The following is a 22,169-nucleotide window of genomic DNA, read 5'->3' as shown; positions in this document are numbered from 1 at the left end:
GTGCATTTGAATAGATACTTTGACCACTTGTACAGATAACTTGATGTGCAGTCCAATCCTGTGTATGTTTACTCAAAAATAAGTCCTAATGGCACTTTTAAAATACTGTAGATGCATAGGATTGTGGTTTTATGATGTGATACGCCATCTTAATATTGTATTTTTATTTAAATTTTCATACTTGTGATTTGTGGGTCCTGCATTGGTATGTAATCATGCTATGACAAATAGTTCTGAATCAAAATAGTGCTAAGTCTTGTTAAATTGTATCTTGAAATATTTAAATTGGATTATTTTAATTAGTCTTAATTAGAATATCTTGCAGAGCACAATTAACAGTGCGGTCCTGTGTCTTCTCAGAAGAAAATTGCACTGAGTTAAATTAGACCTACTCCCAGGTAAGCAGGTATGGGATTGCAGCTTAACAGAGCTACGCTAACCCTGGCCTGAGAACAATAGAGCAGAGGGTGGTTCATTCACCACATCTTAAACCTGGCTGCTCATGCTGGCCATGGTAGAAGGGGACGGTACCCTTTTCGTATTTTTGCTGTGCCAGCTGCAGGGAAACATTGGCACCAACCATAACAACTATGGTTAATCCTTACCAACAATATTGCAGTGTTTTTAGACTGTTGGTTATCTGTGCCTAAGATTGATATGGACATTTCCCATTAACTCTGATTAAGATTGGTGGGAATTTGCTTATAGGAGGAAGGAACAGGCATTCCCAGAGCTGGCTCCTGATCTCTCTTCTTTGGTTAAGGATGAGCCAGGATTGCCAGTGCATTGGTTCTACCTGAAAAGTTTTGAGGAATTCTAATCTTGTCCAGTCTTCCCTTCAGAAACATACTGGTATAACACAGAGATAGCAGTGCTTCTTATAAGAAGATGAGGAGAATGTCTACAAAGACTAAACAAAATTTAAAAGCAGAAAATAAACTTCACTGGAAATGTCCTTTTCTGGTTATTTTTCTCTGCAGACTCCACTGTTGGGATAAACCGCCTACCAAAGAGGAATGGAGAAACATCTATACATCAGTTGTCTTGTTTGTAAAACAAGTCAGTGCAAAACTGGAGATGTGTAATTTGTAATTTTTGTTAATAAAACTGAGTAATGAGAAGTATAAGGGAAGGATTCCTTTATGACAGAAGTTAAGGCTCAGGGGTTGTTTGGTTCCATGCTTGGCATGCAGTTTAGCAAATGACTTAAAACAAATGCATGGAACACTCAAGTCTTTGTTGGATTGTTAAAATTTTGAAAATGTCAGCTTTTATAATTTGCCTTATTGACATAGAGTGCAAGCTGGACTTCACACATCACTAATAGGTAGCTTAAACTTAACTGAAAATTTCTGGTCTTGATAAGTCTCTTTTGTATGCAAGGGAAGTGAAAAAAACATTTGGGGGAGTCTGTATTAATATGTTTACTGTATACATTAACAGGTTTTTTACCCTTTGATAGAAATCAGAACAAAGGTTTCTTACTATATAATACTGTTGATTAAAAAATATTTTTCCTGTCCAAGCTAGAGCTCTTAATTTGTAATCTGTGTCTAATATCCCAGTCATCCTACAAAGCCCTGTAGGCAATCTAGGAGCACTTAGGATGCAATTGTAAATACAATTGGAACAGTGGAACTCCCAAGAAAATCTTCATAGAACGGGAGTGTGTGAGAGAATGATATAAGTTCTAATATGTTGTCTAAATATTCAGAATATAGACTATACCTAACCATTCTTTCTTGATACTGACCTGGTTTGCACATAACTCTAAGCCAAGCCATAGCTTAGCATGAATGAGCAAATGGGCAGACACCTGGAATGAATATCATGGCTACTGGGATCATCCCCTACTCCTGCTGTTGCCATGCTACCTGGGGCTAGGCCCCACTTTGGCTTAGCGTTACATCTGAACCTGAACATGTGATTTGCCTCCATTAAAAAAATGAGTGGTAAGCCAAGAACAAACCTCGCTTATAGCTCATAGTTTGTCTGGAATGAGGCAAACATGAACCCGGGTTTGGATGTGATGCTAAGCAAAACCATAGCTTAACCCTAGGTAGCATGGCAGCCAGTTATTTTCACTCTGGGAAACTGTACGCCTTCTTTTGTGGGCTAAGCCATGGTTTGGCATAGTGTGGCATAGTGTTGTATGTCAACAGAGTCATTAAGTGGTACATTTTTATTTGGAGTACAATATAAAAACATTGTAAACTGGCTGATTAATTACTGTTTGAGAAACCACAATAGTCTTTTCAGGTGTTCAGTTTCAGCTCACAAAGGAGCAAGTCCTGACACCTCAATGAAGCTGTGTGTGCTGAGTGCAGTCCTCACCCGCTATGTGATTAATATTAGTCTGAAGGGAACTGTGTTACTTGGATGTAGGATACTGAATTGCTGTCCTTTGTTGGAAACCCTGAGGCAATCACCTTCAGACTAATGCTGACCAAACACTGGCTGGGGAGTATGCCTAGTGCACATAGCTTCACTGGGAGTGGGCCATATCCTGCATGTTCCAGCTTGCTCCTTGTGTATTTAAACCAAAAGCCTGAAGAGGGCTAATTTTAAGAACTTTTATGTGACTATTTTAATTAAGGAGGCCAACAAATGTAAAGTTGCACCTCCAAAATGGACCATTGGTCTCATCTGAAGGGTGCTTTCCATAGGAGGAATGCCATCAAGCGGGTTACAGCTCCACCTATCGTCCGAAGGCAAGAATGTTTTTTGAAGTCAAGACTAGGGGTGTCAGGCCCCTCCCACTCTCCAGTTCATTCTTGCCTTCGTCCGTGCAAGTTGGATATACTAGCGTTTAGATAAGTTTTGAGTGTTTTTGTGACAGAGTGTGAAGACCTTTTGTGTGTGATTCTACGTTATTTCCTTCCCTCTGTCTTGTCTTGAACTGTTTGTTCGTTTGTTACCCCTGGGAAATTTCCCTCGAAGTTTTCCCTGCCAGGGTTTTTTCCCCAGCTCTAGCCTAACGGCTACTTAGAGAGACCGCGGCTGCGGTTCTCTCTCCCTCGATAGCAGAGGAGCTTGCGGCTGCAGCTTACTGTTCTGCCGCCGCTTTTTTCGTGCCTTTTTGGCTCCCCGCCTACCCCTGGAGCCTGCTGTTGCGGCTCTCTCCGTTTGTCGACCCTTTCTTAGTTGAGGTCGTACCTTCGCGAGGACTTTTTTCCTTAAGAGGCTGCGGCTGTCCCCACTTCCTTTTTAGTGGCTATTATCAGTTGGGCTTTCTGCCTCCCCCGCCTCGTTCCGCGCCCTTTTTAAAAAGTCTCGCCGCGCCGCTCTCTAGAAGTCTGCGGCTTAATTTCAGTTTCCCTGCTACTGCTTAACTGTTTCGGGGATTTGGCTGGCCGTCTCCTTAGCGGAGTATCTCATACTTGGATGTTATAGCCGCGATTGCGTCTCTCAGCACTGCCGCTGTAGAACGCAGTTGAGGTCGTACCTTCGCATATAATTTCCTGGCATTGCTGATCCTTAGTGTCCGCCATTACTCCTTCCTCTTCCCTCCGCCATTTTGATCGCATTTTTTTCCCGCTCTTCATTCGAGCGCCATTTTGCGCGTCTCAATTTCCCGCCCTTTTTATTTAGACCATATTCAATACTGAAAGGGCTGGGGATAGCAGAGCCTGACGCTTCAGATCTGCTCCCACAGCACGATCTATCCTTGGTGTGTGTGTTGTAGATAGGATTCTAGTCTATACAGGTCCATCTACTAAGTTCCAAGGCTGCTACTAGTATACAAAGCTGCTTGAACTGTGCATTCTGCCCCATCCGTGGCCATGTACTAAGGCTGTTGATATTATACAAACCTGTCTGAACTGTGCATTCTGCCCCATCAGTGGCCATGCACTAAGGCTGTTAATTTTATACAAAGCTGTCTGAACTGTACATTCTGCCCCATCCGTGGCCGTGTACTAAGGCTGTTAATATTATACAAAGTTGCCTGAACTGTACATTCTGCTCCATCCGTGGCCGTGTACCAAGGCTGTTGATACTATACAAAGTTGTTTGAACGGTACATTCTGCCCCATCCGTGGCCGTGTGCCACCGCTGTTACACTTGTACATTCTGCCCCACTCGTGGCCGTGTACTTAGCCATCTGAGCCGGTGCATTCTGCCCCATCTGTGGCCGTGTACCGAGCCTGTTCGGGACTGTACATTCTGCCCCATCCGTGGCCGTGTACTGCACCCACTAAATATATATATGATGGCAGATCAGCCAGAGACAGCTCAGCCAAAGGCTATCTAGTATTCAGCAGCATTTGATAGGGCTCAATGAATGGTAGCCTTTCTCTGCATTTCATCTAAGGTGGTAGGATGGCAGCGTACTGGAATGTTTATTTTGATGCATCAGTTTTGAGCACAGTGTCCTAAATCAAGCCTCAGATAGTAACTAATGTATATTAACAAGTTTCAAGTGGATATCCTCATATGATGTAAACACAGCCAATATAGGTTCTATTCAACTAAGCCCTACTCAGGGTAGACCCACTGAAATGAATGAGCCTAAGTTGGTCATGTCTATTAACTTCAATGGGACAACTCTAAGTAGGACTAGCATTGAATTCCACCTTCTGGATCAGCCCTCACTTTTGTGAAATGCATGAATTAAAGTCTTCTGATTGTTTAGACAGCTGAGGGAAGGGGCTCCCATCAACTAAGGCAAGACTGATGTCTATCTTCATATTCCCTCTGTGTGAACCAACACTGAGGCTTAAATGCATCTGTATCCAAAAAGATAAGACAGGTCTGTGGATTAGTGTATACTACATGGAAGATACTATATGGGAATTAACGGGGAAAGATTCTCTAGTAAAATATGTATATACAAAATCCCAGACTCAATTTGTTAATTTTTGGACAAATTGCATTCTGTATTCATACAAAAACAACTTAACTTTTTCCTGACAACTGTACATATAGAAACAAGTTCTTCTGGACATGAACTGAAATATGTGGAGGTGCTCCATGTCTCACAACACTAAAAAAAATCCAGCTTTTATCTTCAAAAATTGATGCAAGAAATATGGAAGTGACGAGGGACTGGGATGGCAAGGAGAATGAAACAAAGGTAGTTGTAATGGCATTACTAGCTGGCATGTAATCTTTGAATAGACCTTAAGAACTAATGCACATTCATTTATCTCCATGTATAGAGTCCAGGTTTGTGGGATTGCAGAATTACTTTCTCAATGATTCTGCAACAGGTGTATTTAAATACTGTCCTAGAAAGACTGGGTCTTGCCCAGTCATAACCTCTTCTATCGACCCCTTCCGCCACCTCTAGAACCTCCTCGCCTTGACTGGCTTGAGTTCATGTTACTTCCTCTTCCCCAATTACTCCCACTCCTCCCTCCTCTGGAAGGATTACTGCCTCCTGGAGTTCCTCCAAAGGATTCTTCTCTATGATATCCATCATGGTGCTCTCCATCCAAAGAGCTGGATCTCCCAGATTTTGACATTCTCTGTGAAGTTCCTGATTTTCCACGCCCTGGAATAAAAACATTGCAAACTAAAATAAGAAAATGATGTGCTAGTTTCTTGTTTTTTAATCATGCAATACATAAAATCAAAGTATGATATCTGTTTTCCCCTCTCCTACCCCTCTGCAAAAGTGACAGGGATAGCTAAAAGGACAACTGTTGATGTTGTGCCCACAGTAAAAAAACTGGAATTTCTTACAGAAAATGTGCACTGAATGCTCCACAATCTTGGAAAGCTAAAGATGGAGAAGGCTATTTAAAAACTAGGATCTTTCACTTTGATGATACAGAGTATGGCTATTTCTTCTAGAACAGCATTGCAGGACAGAGCCACCCTCATCCACTCATGTGAGGTGTCCCCCACACCCAATATTTTTATCCCTTCCAACACTCCATTCCTAGAATCCACTAGGGGAGGGTTTCAGATAACTCCCTCCCAATGTGCTGAACATGAGAAGTATCACAGGGCTAGACAGGCTAGCCCTGCCACCATGTGGTGTTCAAGGGGGCTCTACATGCATGCCAATATAGGTACATAGAACTCCAGATCAGGGTCCCTCTTCAGTTAAAGAGATCCATACATTAGAGCCCTTTTACATGCCAATTGATGCGTGGGTGGCAGGGGTTTGGGGCTGGCAGATGTGGTGGCAGGATCAGTCTGTACAGTCCCCCAACTCCTGTTATGTATTCTTTCAGTGTGTGGTCTGAATGCACCTAGTGTTTGTGGAATTGACAGGAAATGTACCACAATCACAGAGCTATTTCTCCAGTGCAGTGCTAATGCTGGCCAGTGATGAACAGAAATGGTTTCAGTTCTAAATAGCATTACTTCATAAAATTAAATAGTAGCATAATAAATGGACATCACTACTAGTCAAACAGAGAACTTTAAAAGTTCACTAACGTTTTTCAGTGACTCTCCTTAGAAAGCAAACACACATAATATGCACATTGCTTTGACTGCTAAAACTAATATTTTTAATTTTCAGTGCCTTCTATTTTTTCTCAAAATTTAAACAAAGAGAAGTGTTTGCTATTGGGTTGATATGTCCTAACATATTTACAAGTATTACAATAACATTATTTCCAAGTAGAGCTCTGAATTTGTTGGAATATAACATTTAATTCATTTTGGGGGTGCAATCAAAAGGGGTGGGAAATGCAAGATAAAAAAAATTGCAATTCAAAACAAACCTGGCAAGGTGGGTGGGTTGAGGACTGTATTATTTTTTTCCATTGGCTTTTTTTTTTAAATTACCTTCCTGTTGGTTCCAATGGAAAAGAAAATTGGTATGGCTGCTCCAGAGCTTGCGTATATTCCCTGTATTGGGAGCATGTGAGGAGAGGCTTTGGATCAATCCTAAGCTTCCCCCAATATGCCTCACACATGCCCCTGGATCTTTTTTTTTTTGCATTTTTGTTGCATCACTGATGATGGATAAGGGACAGCTGTGGAGATTTCTGGAGCTGAGAGGAGGCCTCCATGGGGAGACCTCCAGCTCTGCCCAAGGAAAGGGAGATCCACAAACTATGGTCCCTGGGAGGAGATCCCAGGGACCATAGGATTGCACCCTAAGTGCACTTTATTGATTGACCACCCCAGCTAATCAAATATTCTGTAATTACATTTTATTTTTTTCCTAATCAAATATATCAATACTTTTGGCTACTGAAAAGACATTTGAGATAATTATTTATTTATTATGCAAAATTAACATGGTATGTGATTTTAGCACTGTTTACTAAATATAAGTCAAAGTAAATCAGCTCTGAGTGAAATGTAAGTATCAGCTTTTTTTGTTGTTTTTGCAAACCCAACATGCTGCTCCTCCCATTCTCCCACTCAGAGCTAAAAACTAACCTGTGGCCCTCCAGATATTGTTGGGACTACAACTTCCATAATCTCTGACCGTTGATGGGAGTTGAGTCCCATATGATAAGTAGGACAAGAAGTTAACCACCCCTGCTTTAAGGGGGAGACAAGAGACACAACTGGGTGAGGGGGATGGGGACACAAACAGATACAGCAAATGACTTGCAGGATTTGTATTCTATCAGGACTTCCATTCTGAGGTAGACTAATGGGATGATTTCGGAAAGAACTATGAATTGCTTCCTGTTAATTTCAGTTCTCTTGGTGTAAAACACAAATGCAAAGCAAGCAACCATTTTTCTTGGTTGGAAAAATTAGCACTGCAGACCCCAACTGAGTGTATTACAGTAAAAATTGTTCAACATATTTCAAACTGACACATTAAAATACAGAATTAAAAATTCTAAAGACAATTCTCTAACTTTCAAGGGTTGTTTTACCCTTTCCTCTATCCTCTGGAGGCCCTCCTTGGATCTCCATCTCTCTGTGGTCAGAGGTTCCTGGTCCATCATGCCAAGGACGCTTGCGAGGTGGTAGTGATGCCATGTCCATTCCCTGGATCGAGGAAGAACGTTCTCGACTTGCTGGAGAGTGACCATCATGAGGAGGATGATCCTGGCGGGGACCTGCCATGATGAAAGAAATTAGGTCACAATGTAAAAAATCACATCAAAATAAATGTTTTCTAGTGTTCAATTTCAGTAAGATGTCTCATTGCCTTTTCTGAGTTAAGCATTCAAATAATTCCTGTTCCTTGTCTCTTATGATGAAGGCAAGCAGAATCCTATAAGGTGGATTTTGTTTGAAATTCTACCTCTATTCCACCTCGGGTGAGCTGCTGCAATTATTCTGCATTCTGCCTTCATTAGACTGAGGGGGTCAGAAATCAAAGGGAAACAGGCTATGGACATATCTCTTGTGAGCCAGGAAAAAGAACTGCAGCACTTGCAGAAAGATCACCAACGGCTTGGTCTTAGGGGAGACTGGGGAAAACAGGTAAAAGCATGGAGGGGGGCTTGGGCAGTGAGAGTGAAAGGTACTTATGTTTAGTGGCACAAAGGGAGAAAGGTGAGTAAGATATACTGCTTATTGCAGAAAGCACACACATTCTCTGAAAGTTGGGATGAAAGGGCTGGCAGCCACATGCTGTAAGGGCAGGGATGGGAAAACATTTTCAGCCCTATGGGTACTGCGTGACTGTGGTAGGCATGGCCAATGCCCAAAGTGGGCAGAGCAAAGTTCCATCAGTGCCTCATCCACACAAATCCATCAATCCACATATCCACATTCTCAAATCACTCCTTCAGACAAATCCATCCACACACTCCCCGCTCTTCATTCTGCCACCCTCTTCCCTTTACCATTCCATTCTCTTGCCCCTTCATAATCCATTTATTTTCTCTCTCTCCATCACATACACACACAAACCCATTCACGGTCACACATAATCTTGCCTTCCAGCACTGGAATTGCCCTTTTAAGAAACTTGGATGCAGTAGGTTACTCTTCACTGTTTATTACAGGCCTCCTTCAGGCTGAAAAGTTGAAGGCTTCAGAGATTTGGACAGTTGTTGCTATCCTCATACAACTTTTTTGTTGTTAAAATCCAGTATTCAGATAAATGTTAATATAAAATCTGGTGAAGTGCTTCTAGATTTTATTAGGCTAACTATGAAGTAAAAATGGAAAATGGAAGGGAATGAGCCACAACATTCAATGGTGGTCAGTCTTGCATAAATTAGTATATTTTCACCTGGTTCTCGATTCCCATCTATTCGGCCTCCTTCAAAGTGAGGAAACTCATCTGGAGTGGGAAGCAGACCTTTTCGTCCGCCTATATAACAGACAGATGCAGGATGTTAAGAAGCTGAAGGAACAATTAAATGAATTACAACTCTGTCATCTACCAGCTTTGACCTGGCATGAAATATTCAACAAGGCTCTCTTACCTCTTGGAGTACCCCGAACTCGTCCCCGACTACCATGATCTCTTCCTCTTGCATTCTCCTCTGATGAGTCAAATTTTTCTTCTGGCATGAAGTCATCATGCCCAGGAAAATTGTCTCTTCCCCTGGGTCCTCGGCCCTCATGTCTTGAGGGTGTTCCTCTCCTAAAGCTGTACCAAAGAGATATAAATAAATGTAACATACTTGGTCTTATATAGTTCCATACTGACAAAGGCCATTTTCAATTCAGAAATCCACTTACTTAAAATAATACCTGCAATTGCTGGAATGTGATGGTGTTATTAAAAACATTATTTATTTATTTGGAACCAGGCCAAAGTAACTGATCTCTATTCCTATTAATTTGAAGTTTCAATAGAATGTAATTTTCATAATGTTGTTTTATTAATGATGATTTGACGGGCTCCTACATAAAGAAATTTCCATTTCCATATAAAATGTACAAATTCACTTAAATGAGGTTCATTTCTTATAATACGAAACCAGGAGAGAACTGTTCATTTTCAACACATAAAACAGAATTATTCTTACCTTTCTTCTCTTCTTCCTCGGTATCGTGCATCCTCGGAATCATGAGGAAATCTCTCGTCTGAAGGTCTCCGTCCATCCCAAGGCCCAGGAGGTCCACGGTTTGGACCCCTGCCATCTCCCTCATTGAATTCCCTGTGGTCAGGGGGGAAAGGTGGGCCTGGACCACCTCGTCTCCATTTCTCTTCCTGGGGCGGCCCTCCCCGTCCTTCAAATTCACGTAAACGGCCAAATCGCTTGTCTGGATGGAAGTCTTCACGAAATTCATCTGGTCGGTCAAAGTCATCATGGAAATCTGGATGAGGTCCCCGTCTGTCTGGAATGCCCCTATTATCTCTACCATCACCCCATTCTTGGCTACCTCGGAAGGGGCCCCTTTCAGGGCCATGATCTGGGCCACCGCTGTTCTGGTCATGCCTCCTTTCTGAGAGAGGGCCCATGTGATGGTTTGGTGGTCCACGAGAATCACCTTAAGATAAAGGAAATCTGTGTGAGACCTTTACAACAAAGTATTTAAAACAAAATATTTATTATTTAAAACTGAACATACTCCATAAAGACAGACACTGCAGTACAAGCAACAACAAAATATCAAAACCTCCCATAGTGCACACTATTACCACAGGCTATCTGAATCAGTCCAACACATGTAATCTTTTGGATGAATATTCCACATATTCCACAGTTGATAAAAGTTTGCTTAAAAACAACTTTTTTTCATTATGCTGATCAAGACTCGAGAATCAATGAGAATCAATCTTCTATATCAAGAACAGTCACAATTCAAAAAACAAAAATAAGATGTACCTCATTGACAAGGTGCCTGTAACTGTGGGAGTTGGAGCCCTCCATGTTGGTTTTACATAATAGTTGCTGCGTCTCTCCAGCTGATGGTCTAAGTACATCTAGATTACCATGAAGTAACTATACACCTTAACTAATGTATCTTATTATCTATTATAAACATACTGAACTTGCATAGCAAGGAGGCTTCTGCAACTATACAAAAAGACTTGTCAGCTGTGACCAGCAATGCTTTTCAGCAGCTTGTCCTTTTGGAAGACCTTGCTGTTTATCAAGTCTAGTAACCTGAGACTTTGATATAGTAATGTATCTTATGAGAGGTTTTCCCTGAAGATGATTTGGGTCATAATGTAGCTGCCTCAAGCATACAATAAACTGTTGAAAGTGCTTGATGGGTTACCAGTCAGATTCTGGTCACAATTCAAGATGTTAGTATTCACTTCTAAAACCCAAGACAACCTGAGCCAAGGGTATCTCAGAAAGGGCCAAAGGTGGGGCAACAATGCCTCTACCCCTCTGGTTATGGGGGAGTGATTACCTAATTTATTTCCTTCTGCCACAACATGCATGCTGGTTTTTTTCAAGGATTCATTGGAATTTTTTTGCTTGTTTTAATGGTGTATATGCATATTATTCTGTTTGCGGTACTAGGTGTTCCTACTGTGCCAAAACACAATAAACATGTAAAATATTTTTATTTAATTTTGTTAATTTATATCCTGCTCTTCAACATGAAGGTTCACAGAGCAGCTTACAATATTTCAATAAACTATAAGAATAAAAGTTCACTAAAACAAACCCTTCAGCCATAAATATATATTATAATGCAATCCAGCAGAGAGATACAAGCTTCTCCTAAACCATCCACCCCCAGAGGCCTGAAAGAACAAATAAGTTTTAACATGACGTCTGACAATCATTAGCATAGGGGTTGATCATATTTCCAGGGGGAGAGAATTCCAGATCCAGTGTGCCATAACACACGTTGCCTAACATAGCCTATGCACTATCCTTGGAATTATAAAGCACTTAAGATGGTGGCAAAGCTTGCCTGGCAATAATAGTGAGCTTATGTCCTTTATTCTAAGGGAACAGTGTGTTTAGTAATTACCTTTATTAGGACCAGGCCCTTGGTTGTGAGGACCGTGACGGCCTGGGCCTCCATGCTGCCCCAGTCCTGGTATCAATGGTGGAGGACCTGGATTCTGTCCTTCCTGCGAGAAATAAAAACAGGAATTAAAGCAACAGGGAAAGTGTACTTACCCTAAAAGTCCCTTGTGTCTAAGCAGGGAGGAGAACAGGCAGGACAGGATTCTCCTCTGACTCTGAGACAGGAGTGGGGAATAGAATTTGGCTGGCAAACCAGATCCTGAGCATCCTGACTCCCTGCAGTCCATTTTCACAGGAGGGTGGGGCTGCGCACTTGTCAGTCACCTGACATCATCATTATAAGAGGTAATCAATTTTTTGTTCGCAGCGTGGCTTGTACTCAAGCCAAACTGCACAGGAAAAAGGTTCCTTTGTAGGTGCTGGTTGGATTCAAACCATGTCAGCAAAGGAACTCAGCAAGGCTTGAAGTTATGGCCAATCAGCTGATTGACAGTGCCTTCAATCCCACTTTTGATAGAGATTGGCTGCACTCTGGAGTTCCCACTTTGGTAGCGAATTCCAGTGAGGCTTGTATTTCACTTGAATGAAAGTCCTGCTTGCCAGGGAACAAGTGGGAATACACTTTAAGGCTCTTTATTGTTCCTTTGCATTTGCATCTTTATGTGCCCCACATCTGATGTGATACTGTCAGGTGTGGGGCAAGTGGGCATTGCTTGGAGAAAACAAGCTTCGTGGGCCAAATTAAGAGTCTTGCTGGGCCTAATTTAGCCCATGGACTGGAGGTTCTCAGTTGATTGGGGAAAAGCCAATCAACTTTAAAAAGGAATTCCCTCCCAGCTTTGGAATAACTTCATCTATAAATAATATAGCAGGTCAGAACAAGAAATGACTAACATACTATTGTGGAGCCAGGATGCCCAGGGCAATGAAAGACAAGCAGAAGAAACAAAGTGAAAATCAAGGAAATCTTCAGAAAGTTTTACTGTAGTCTACTCTAGCAGTTACCATACTTACATGACCTGTGCCCCCCTATACTCTTAGATGCTTTAACACCTACCTAGAGAGAGAGAAAAAGGGCTTCCTTACCTTTAGTAATTGTACAGATGAGGAACTTTGGGCAGATGCAGTTTTACTTAGCCTTGCCCAACAAGAGGCCCCTGCCAAAAGTCCCTCTTCTATACACCTTTTGAAAGTATATAAGCATTTTTATTCTTTGCATCTGTCATCCTATAAGCAAACTAACAGAGAACAGATTTAGGACTTTTCAAAAAAAATTATGCAGGGGAGTGAGTGTTCATAAGCCCAGCTGCTGCAGTTCAACTCATACATATGATGTGATAATGTGGGTAGAGCTACAGCCAGGGCTGCTTTTGTTTTTCTTTTCATAATACGACTCTCTCTTTCTCTTTCGACTTCTATCAGCTCTAAAATATGAGAATATTATTGTGTTATAGAACTACACTATAAGAAATAATAAAATATCAAGATCCAATGCCATACACACCACCTTAATATCTGCATCACACTGACTATGATCCAAGAGGACTTTTTAAAGCCTTCATCCTTACCCTCTGCAGCAGCTTCTTATACTGCATCAAATACTGAAATATTCAGCAGTGGCTTACAAAGATTGCTTTAACATGGGATAAATATGGGATTGCTGTTGAAAATAAGTTTTGGAAACCCAGTTGGGCATGTAGAATTCACTGTATAGCACTCAAGATTAGGGCCTGCTTCTGAAAAAAAAACTGATTAATATTTAAAACAATCTCTTGATATGCTTTGTCTATTTTGTACTTCATATTGCCTCAGATATCTGTGAACTGTTATATAAATCTGTATAAATGAGCAGAGATTGTCAACTGTCTGAGATGCGTGTGTGCATTTACCTAATTAGCAGGCTTTTACCCTGCATTGAGATCACTGAGACTTAAGGTTTAGTAAAATTAGAAAAACTACTTTATTTATAGAAATACATAGTAGATAGGGAAAGGCATACCTAGTGCTAACTAAATAAGTTGGAGGTGCTATGCCCAGACGTGGGTATTGCCCTCATGGCTCAGGAGAGAGAGCAAAGACAAAGATGTCTCCTCTCTCTCGGACAGTTGAAGAAGAGAAGAAGGAAAGGGCGGAAGGAGGAGGGGCAGATAAGCTCTCCTAAGCATATCAGTTTCCAATATGAACTCCATATTCATAATAATCTGTTAGAATTAGTAAAATAATCGTTCAACTGTGGTACTGCATTTGAGCAACAGTCTTCCACTGATGTAAAGGGGCTGGAGGACCTTCTGGAGCAGATTGAGGGGGCATAGGAGGCTCCAGGGAGGAAGGGGAATTCTGTCATGTCCACTGGTACAACACTGGATCTCACCCATATTCTGAGATTATTAAACACAAGTTACACATCACAAAGCCCATCTAATTTCAACTAGGGCTACAGCAACATTCACAATTTTGTTCTTAATGAGTTTTAGATTATTTAAATCACTGCTCTGATAATTATATTACGTTATGAGCAACAAGATGTTATATATTTTTAAATGTATTAATTTCTTCCTGACAAGATAGCATACTGAGAACAATATCCTTCCCAGACATACCTGATTGAATGGGGTCCGAGGACCATCACCAAGCAAGGGAGTTTTCTGCTGCTGGAAAGGTGGGAGGCCCTGGGAAGGGTGTGGCCCCCTTGAAGGATTCTGCTGTCCTTGAGGCCCTGGTGGCCCTTGCATGTTTCCTTGAGGCCCTACCAAAGTACCTTGTGGAGGTCCCTGCTGTCCTTGTGTGCTTGGTGGGCCACGCAATTCTTGTGGAGGTCCCATCATTGAACCCTGAGGTGGGGGACCCCTCATCTCCTGGGGACCATGTCCCAGTAAACCATGTGGCCCCCTCATTTCTTGTGGTGGATGGCCCATCATCATCCCCTGTGGACCAGGTCCCTGGTTCTCCCGTGGTCCTGGAGGTCCCTGCATGCCTCTTGGATTAAGTCCCATCAAGGGCCCTTGAGACACAGGACCCTGTATCCCCTGAGCTCCTTGTACACCATGAGGTCCTTGCATTCCTCTTGGACCAGGTGGCCCTTGACCACCAGGTGGCCCTTGAGGACCTAAGTGGGTTTGTGGTGCTGGCGGACCTTGTTGGCCTAAATGAGTCTGTGGACCAGGTGGGCCTTGAGGGCCTAAATGACCCTGAGGTCCAGTATTAGCCTGTGGACCAGGTGGCCCTGGAGGGCCCATTTGCCCATGAGGGCCAGGATGTCTCTGCATTCCTTGATGCCCATGAAGCTCTTGAGGTCTTGGCAATCCTTGTGGCGGTCCTTGAGGCCCAACAAATCCTTGTGGTCCACCACCTCCTTGGTGTAAAGGAGGACCTTGGGGCCCCATTTGTCCTTGAGGTCCTGGAGGCCTGAATTGTCCCTGTGGCCCGGGTGGTCCCATCTGAGGCATATTCATTGGCATCTGTTGAGGTGGATGGGCTTGCTGAAAGCCTTGAGGCACCTGAGACATTGGACCTTGTCCTGGGAAATGCTGAGGTCCATGAACGGGTCCTCCTGGAGGTGGCTGCTGCTGACCTTGCTCTGCTTGCTTCTGTGCAAGCCTTTCAATCTTCAGTTGCTAAAAAAAGAAGAAGCTAATTTACACATCCACACAAATGAGGAACTACTGGCAGCCAAAGTACACTTTTGCTGTGGTTGTGTTCACACATAATGCTAAGCCGTTGTTTGTTTTAACCATGGTTTATTCAATAAACACTGAGCCTCGTGGACAAGCAAACATGCCATGGCTTGTTTCTCCAAAGCTTGGTTGATTTTCTAGCCACTCATGCCTCTGTACCTTGGTGAGTGTCTAGGGTGGGGTGGCCAAACAAACCATGGTTAAACAAGACTGTTGGGTTTAGACACAATGCCAAACTAAAGATAAACAAGCCACGGTTCCTAAGCCAACAACAAGCCATGGCTGTACGCTGTAGTTTCCTGCCAGAAATTGAACCATAGCTATTCTTTGGGCTGGGTCCATATGTTCAAACAAGCCACACTTGGGCTAAGCAAACCTCAGCTTATCATTATGTATGAACCAGGCAATTTCTAATTTTAATTATTGTTTCAACAAAAACAAAATGAAGAACCTGGCTGGGAAGCAATAACGTTCTCAAACAGAATGTTTAGTACAGCAGCATACAACATCTGTCAGGAGCAGAAAACCCCCACTTTCTTCACAGGGTTTTGTGGCAACCATTTATTCATTATTATCATTCTGGCACACAGAATAGCTTTATGTGGTTCCCAGCCTCTCATCCAAGCAGTATTCAGGGATAGACCTGCTTACTGCATCATGTAACTTCCAACCATTTGCCAAGCCAAATCATTTTCCGTTCATCACATCTGCAGTGATATTGCAATATGGCCCAACAACATTCTTATTGGTGTCTTTCATTTTTGGTGTCAGACAAATGCTTTCATGAAAACATTATCAGTGACTTGACTTTACATACCTCCAGAAGCTGTGGGTTGGTGTACTGAAGTGCTGCCATTTCTTGCTCAATCTCTGCCTGTGACTTCTTTTTTTCCTCCAGTTTAAGATCTTCCTTTCGGTCATTCAGTGGCTCAGCTGGTGTAGGGATAGGAACTTTATTCTGCATCCAAGCCTGAATAGGATAATAAAGGTGCATAGCTATGGTGTTATTGACAAAACATATCATGCAAAGACTAGTAAATTGATTAGATATTGCTGGGTGTTGAGGAAAGTTCTAAAATAGGGTGAATTAGGATAGATTGATACACGTTTCAGACTGTACCGTTGGTGATGCTGGGGTTCCTCAACAAGATGATTGTTTACGGCATATAGGCTGCCCAAAAGACATATTGCTTTGCGATGTGAAACTGCAGGGAAGTTTTGGACATAGTCTAGGACAGGGATGGCCAATCTTTGTACTCTTTGGTGCCACTTCCTCTCTATACTTCAGGGCCTAGAATTTTATTTTGCCATGCAAACCAATATCCTCACAAACTATCAGGGAATCTAAAAGTTGGCACCACCTACCAGCAAGGAAAGGACTTCACAGTTGTGGCGCACATGCATATTTGCCATACCTTGGCAAAATTCAGGTATTTTCAGCTATATGTTGCAGACAAACTCCAGATGTTAGCAATGAAGCATGGGTTCTGTCTTACAATTTAAATATATTTTTTCTCAGATGAGTGAAACTGTAGATAAAACTTTTGCAATGGCCTGATGAAAATTTAGACCACGAGGAGCCAAATACAATTTTTCTAGGACAGCCAGTTTACCATAGGGCATCCATTCAGTGATAGCTAGGCTCAGTAAGCCTACCTGGTACTTTGTACTCAGTAAGAACGTGCCCTAGAATTCTCTGCAACATGTTGCAATTTGGGGGCAGACAAATTAACCTGGAAAGAGTTCCTGGAGAATATAAAGTCTGAAATCTATTAGATTAAGTCATCCACATAAGTGCATTGCAGCTGGAGACCAGATGAAACTCAACTAGGACAACCATACTATATTTTAGGCACAACTGATGAATTCAGCAATCTATTTGCTCCTCTTAAGAATTTATCAGTGAGGACTGATCTGGCATTCCTCATCTGTGGAATGATTATTACATACAGATGTGTCAAGTACTGAAATCAACTTAGTCAAATGTTTATACTTGACAGAATTTACAGCACCACATTTAGTTACTAACCTGCTGAAATTGGGCTGGGATTGGTTTTGCATAAGGAACTTTTTTTTGTGGTACTTTCTTTTGGTCCTTTTGCATCACCTCCTCCATTCCCCAGTCCAATCCTGGGATAGTCATCTCAATGTCACTTGTCTCATCTTTCCCTTCAACAACAACAATAGAATAGTTATTTCCATAAAGTATGATAAATCAATTATGACTTCGAAAATAAAACCATCAGGAAATTCAGGAGAAAAAAAATGCAGAATGCTTCAGCTAATTTTCCATTTTTTAAAAAAACAAGATACCAAAACAAAACAGAACAGGGTCCAACCCATTTATTTATGATACATGCAAATTTGCAGATAGGCGACACAATCCTACTTGTGTTTCTCTTACTCTCAACCAGTATTTATCTTACCATCAATCACTAGGAAGTCCTACTGTGATCAAGGAGTTTACTCCTAGCAAAGTATCGATAATATTGCAGCCATACTTTCTCTCTTACCCATCTGCTCTTGTTCCATGGCTAGTTTCAGTTGCTCAGGTATTCCCATCCCTGGAATCACTGCAAGACTATTGGGTTCTAGGTCATCTAGAAAGGGAAAATAAACTTGATATCAACAAAATATTCTATATTTCTTATATCCAAGTTGGTGATGTTTTAATACTATTACTTAATTTCCCACATCATTAATATCAACTTTGTCACTTTCGCCCCCTGACTAAGCTGCAAGGATTTAAATCAGGATGAGGAAAATTTTCAGCCTGAGGGTCACATTCCTTCTGCGGTCACATGTTAGTGGTGGGTGGTGCCAAAGGCAAAAGTGGGTGAAGCAACAAATGTAATTTTTTATTTTTGTATAGTAAGATAATTTCCACCACCCCTTTATTCTCAATCTAGATGAGCAAAAGGCATTATCAGAGTTCAAGGACAGATTCCAGCAAAGCAAAAGTACTCAAGGAGGGTGCAAGGTGAGGAATGTGGCCTGGGGAATCATGGTGTGGCTGGGGAGGGGTGTGGTGTAAGGAGGGTCTTGAGGACGAAATATGCTTGGGGGGGCATATTGGGCTGCTAGCCCTGAGGTTCTTCACCCCTAATTTAAAGCCTATAACAGGCAGCATTTCATCAAACTTCCTGGTGATATAAAGACTGGACTGTGAAGAGAACAAACATTTGGAATGATGACTGCAACTGCTGGTCTGAATTAAAGAAATACAACCATGGTTCCTACATTGTGTTTCACTACAATTGAAAGAAATGGAATAGCAAAACAATGTTTTTGAGATACAAGAGCTTAGAGCAGCCTTTCCCAACCAGTGTGCCTCCAGATGTTGTTGGACCACAACTCCCATCTTTCCTGACCATTGGCAATGCTTGATGAGGCTGATGGGAGTTGTGGTCCAACAACATCTGGAGGCACACTGGTTGGGAAAGGCTGGCTTAGAGAGAATTTTAAGCACTGCTGTCAATCTAGTTTGTCATTACTGCTCCTCTGCCTGTTATCATCGCTGCCCAACTTTTTGGAGGGAGAGCTGCTACTGTTGCTGTTTAGCACTTATTTGCAGCTCTCGCTTTGTGTGGAAGGGTGGGGGTGTGCGGTGTGAGTGAGTGTGTGTGTGTGTTGTGCATGTAAGTGCGGGTTTGCATTATGTGCCTGGGAGAGAGGATTCAGAGCCAAGTGGGAAGATTTGAGGGGGGCCCAATCGGTGTAGTGACGGGTAGAGGGAGATATGGCGTTGTGCGGAAGACTTGTCAGATGAGGGGAACTCGGCCCAGACAGTTAATGGCTGTGCCTCGTTCCAGTCTTCCCCACACCCACAGGTTTGTTGGTTGTCCTATCAGCCAGCCATCAGATCTCCAGATGCTGCTTTTAAATGCCAGATCGGTACATAATAAGATCTCCCTCATCCATGACTTAATTGTGGATGAGGCAGCCGATCTGGCATGTATAACTGAGACCTGGGTGGGTAAGCAGGGAGGAGTTGCCCTCTCCCAGCTGTGCCCACCGGGGTACTTGGTTCAGCATCAGGGTAGATCTGAGGGTCGGGGAGGGGGGGTTGCTGTGGTCTATAGGAGTTCCATCTCCCTCTCCAAGCACCCTGTCCATATGACTACTGGTCTGGAGTGTTTGCACCTTGTGTTGGGTCAGTGGGACAGATTAGGGATTATGTTGGTGTACCACCCACCCCGCTGCCCAACGGACTCCCTAACTGAGCTGACAGAGGTGGTCTCGGATGTAATGTTGAGGTCCCCCAGACTGTTGGTGCTGGGGGATGTCAACATTCATGCAGAGGCCGCCTTATCTGGAGCGGCTCAGGACTTCATGGTTTCCATGACAACCATGGGGCTGTCCCAATATGCTACTGGCCCAACGCATGTAGCAGGCCATACTCTGGATTTGGTTTTCGCAACTGGACATGGAGATGATGATCTGAAGGTAGGGAGTCTTACATCAGACCCTTTGTCATGGACAGATCATCGCTTGCTGAGGTGTAGACTTACAGCGGCTTTTCCCCTCTGCAAGGGTGGGGGATCTGTTAAGATGGTCCGCCCCCAGAGACTAATGACTTCTGATGATTTTCAAAGGGCTCTGGGGAGCTTTCCGGTTGATAGGGCTGGCGCTCCTGTAGAAACCCTGGTCGAACTGTGGAATGCAGAAATGACCCGGGCAGTTGACATGATCGCTCCTGCGCGTCCTCTCCTGTGTAGAGCTCATACAGCTCCATGGTATACTTTGGAGCTGAGAGTGAAGAAACAGTATAGGAGACGGCTGGAGTGCAGATGGAGGCGAACTCCTGATGGATGCAATCATGCACTGGTAAGTGCCTACACTAAGTTGTATTTAGGGGCGGTGAGGGCAGCAAAAAAGCAATATTTTGCTGCCACTATTAAATCATCCATCTGCCGTCCAGCGGAGCTTTTTAAAATTTTCTGAGGGCTATTGCTTTCTGGCCCTAGGGACACGGTTGAATCATCTGAGGCCCGCTGTAATGAATTTGCTAGGCACTTCCAGGATAAAATCTTTTGCATCCGCCAGGACTTGGACTCCAATGTTGTAGCAGTTGAATCGAATGAGGTGTCCAGAGCACGGCCTTGTCCTGATTTTTTGGATGAGTTTCAGTTGGTACAGCTTGAGGACGTTGACAAGGTGCTTGGACTGGTGCGTGCCACCACTTCTAGGTTGGATCCTTGCCCCTCTTGGCTAATAAAAGCTAGCAGGGCTAGAACTGCCGGCTGGGCCAGGAAAGTGATTAATGCCTCATTGCGAGAGGGAGTGGTCCCTGGTTGCCTGAAAGAGGCGGTAGTAAGACCACTTCTGAAGAAATCGTCCCTGGACCCAGAAAATCTTAATAACTATAGGCCGGCAGCAAATGTCCCATTCCTGGGCAAGGTCCCGGAACCAGTGGTTGCCGGCCAACTCCAGACACTCTTGGATGAAACCGATTATCTAGGTCCATTTCAGTCGGGTTTCAGGCCTGGTTTTGGCACGGAGACAGCCTTGGTCGCCCTGTATGATGACCTTTGTCGGGAGAAAGACAGGGGGAGTGTGACTCTGTTGATTCTCCTTGATCTCTCAGCGGCTTTTGATACCAGCGACCATGGTATCCTTCTGGGGAGACTCGCTGATTTGGGAGTTGGCGGTACTGCTTGGCAGTGGTTCCGCTCCTACTTGGCGGGCCGTCTCCAGAAGGTAGCACTTGGGGAACACTGCTCGGCACCCTGGGCCCTCCAGTATGGAGTTCCGCAGGGGTCAGTTCTGTCCCCCATGCTTTTTAACATCTATATGAAGCCTCTGGGTGCGGTCATCAGGAGTTTTGGAGTGCGTTGCCATCAGTATGCTGATGACACGCAGCTCTACTTCTCCTTTTCATCTTTTTCAGGTGAGGCTGTCAATGTGCTGAACCGATGCCTGGCTGCGACAATGGACTGGATGAGAGCTAATAAACTGAGGCTCAATCCAGACAAGACTGAGATGCTGTTAGTGGGTGGTTCTCCTGACTGGATGGTGGATGCCCAACCTGTTCTGGATGGGGTCACACTCCCCCTGAAGGAGCAGGTTTGTAGTTTGGGAGTTCTTTTAGAACCATCCCTGTCACTTGAGGCGCAGGTAGCCTCGGTGGCCTTTTACCAACTTCGTCTGGTGGCCCAGCTACGCCCCTATCTGGATAGGGATGACCTCGCTTCAGTTGTCCATGCTCTGGTAACCTCTAAACTAGATTACTGCAATGCGCTCTATATGAGGCTGCCTTTGAAGACGGTTCGGAAACTGCAGCTTGTGCAAAATGCAGCGGCCAGATTGATAACGGGCACCAGACGGTCCGAACATATAACACCGATTCTGGCCCGCTTGCATTGGCTGCCTATATGTTTCCGGGCCCGGTTCAAGGTGCTGGTTTTAACCTATAAAGCCTTACACGGCGCGGGACCACAATACCTGATGGAACGCGTCTCCCGATATGAACCTACCCGTACACTACGCTCAACATCGAAGACCCTCCTCCAGGTGCCTACCCAAAGGGAAGCTCGGAGGGTGGCAACAAGAAAAAGGGCCTTCTCAGTGGTGGCCCCCGAATTATGGAATAGTCTTCCTGATGAGGTACGCCTGGCGCCAACATTGCTATCTTTTTGGCGCCAGGTTAAAACCTTCCTCTTCTCCCAAGCATTTTAGTAACGTTTTAAATTTAAAAAATTTAAAAACTCATTTTAATGTCATTTAA

The 22,169-nt window shown here is 43.4% G+C and overlaps 1 protein-coding gene across 5 annotated transcripts in view; it reads right to left on the bottom strand.

Moving 5' to 3' along the window:
• Positions 1 to 4,848: 4,848 nt before the first annotated feature.
• WDR33 (WD repeat domain 33) overlaps positions 4,849 to 22,169 on the bottom strand; it is a 66,840-nt gene continuing 49,519 nt past the window's right edge. For all 5 annotated transcript variants that reach the window (XM_061636405.1, XM_061636406.1, XM_061636407.1 and 2 more), the window contains 10 exons: positions 17,956 to 18,042; positions 17,472 to 17,611; positions 16,260 to 16,412; positions 14,369 to 15,382; positions 11,770 to 11,872; positions 9,858 to 10,323; positions 9,309 to 9,475; positions 9,113 to 9,193; positions 7,800 to 7,985; positions 4,849 to 5,494 (listed from right to left, as the gene is read on the bottom strand). In XM_061636405.1, the coding sequence (XP_061492389.1) occupies positions 5,265 to 5,494; positions 7,800 to 7,985; positions 9,113 to 9,193; positions 9,309 to 9,475; positions 9,858 to 10,323; positions 11,770 to 11,872; positions 14,369 to 15,382; positions 16,260 to 16,412; positions 17,472 to 17,611; positions 17,956 to 18,042 (2,627 nt within the window). In that variant the 3' untranslated portion in view covers positions 4,849 to 5,264. The remainder of the gene's footprint in view (positions 5,495 to 7,799; positions 7,986 to 9,112; positions 9,194 to 9,308; positions 9,476 to 9,857; positions 10,324 to 11,769; positions 11,873 to 14,368; positions 15,383 to 16,259; positions 16,413 to 17,471; positions 17,612 to 17,955; positions 18,043 to 22,169) is intronic.

This window comes from Rhineura floridana, chromosome 7, assembly GCF_030035675.1.
Source record: "Rhineura floridana isolate rRhiFlo1 chromosome 7, rRhiFlo1.hap2, whole genome shotgun sequence".
NCBI lineage: Eukaryota > Metazoa > Chordata > Lepidosauria > Squamata > Rhineuridae > Rhineura > Rhineura floridana.
The sequence above is the reverse complement of the archived record's forward strand: the minus strand, read 5'-3'. Positions and strand labels throughout refer to the sequence as shown.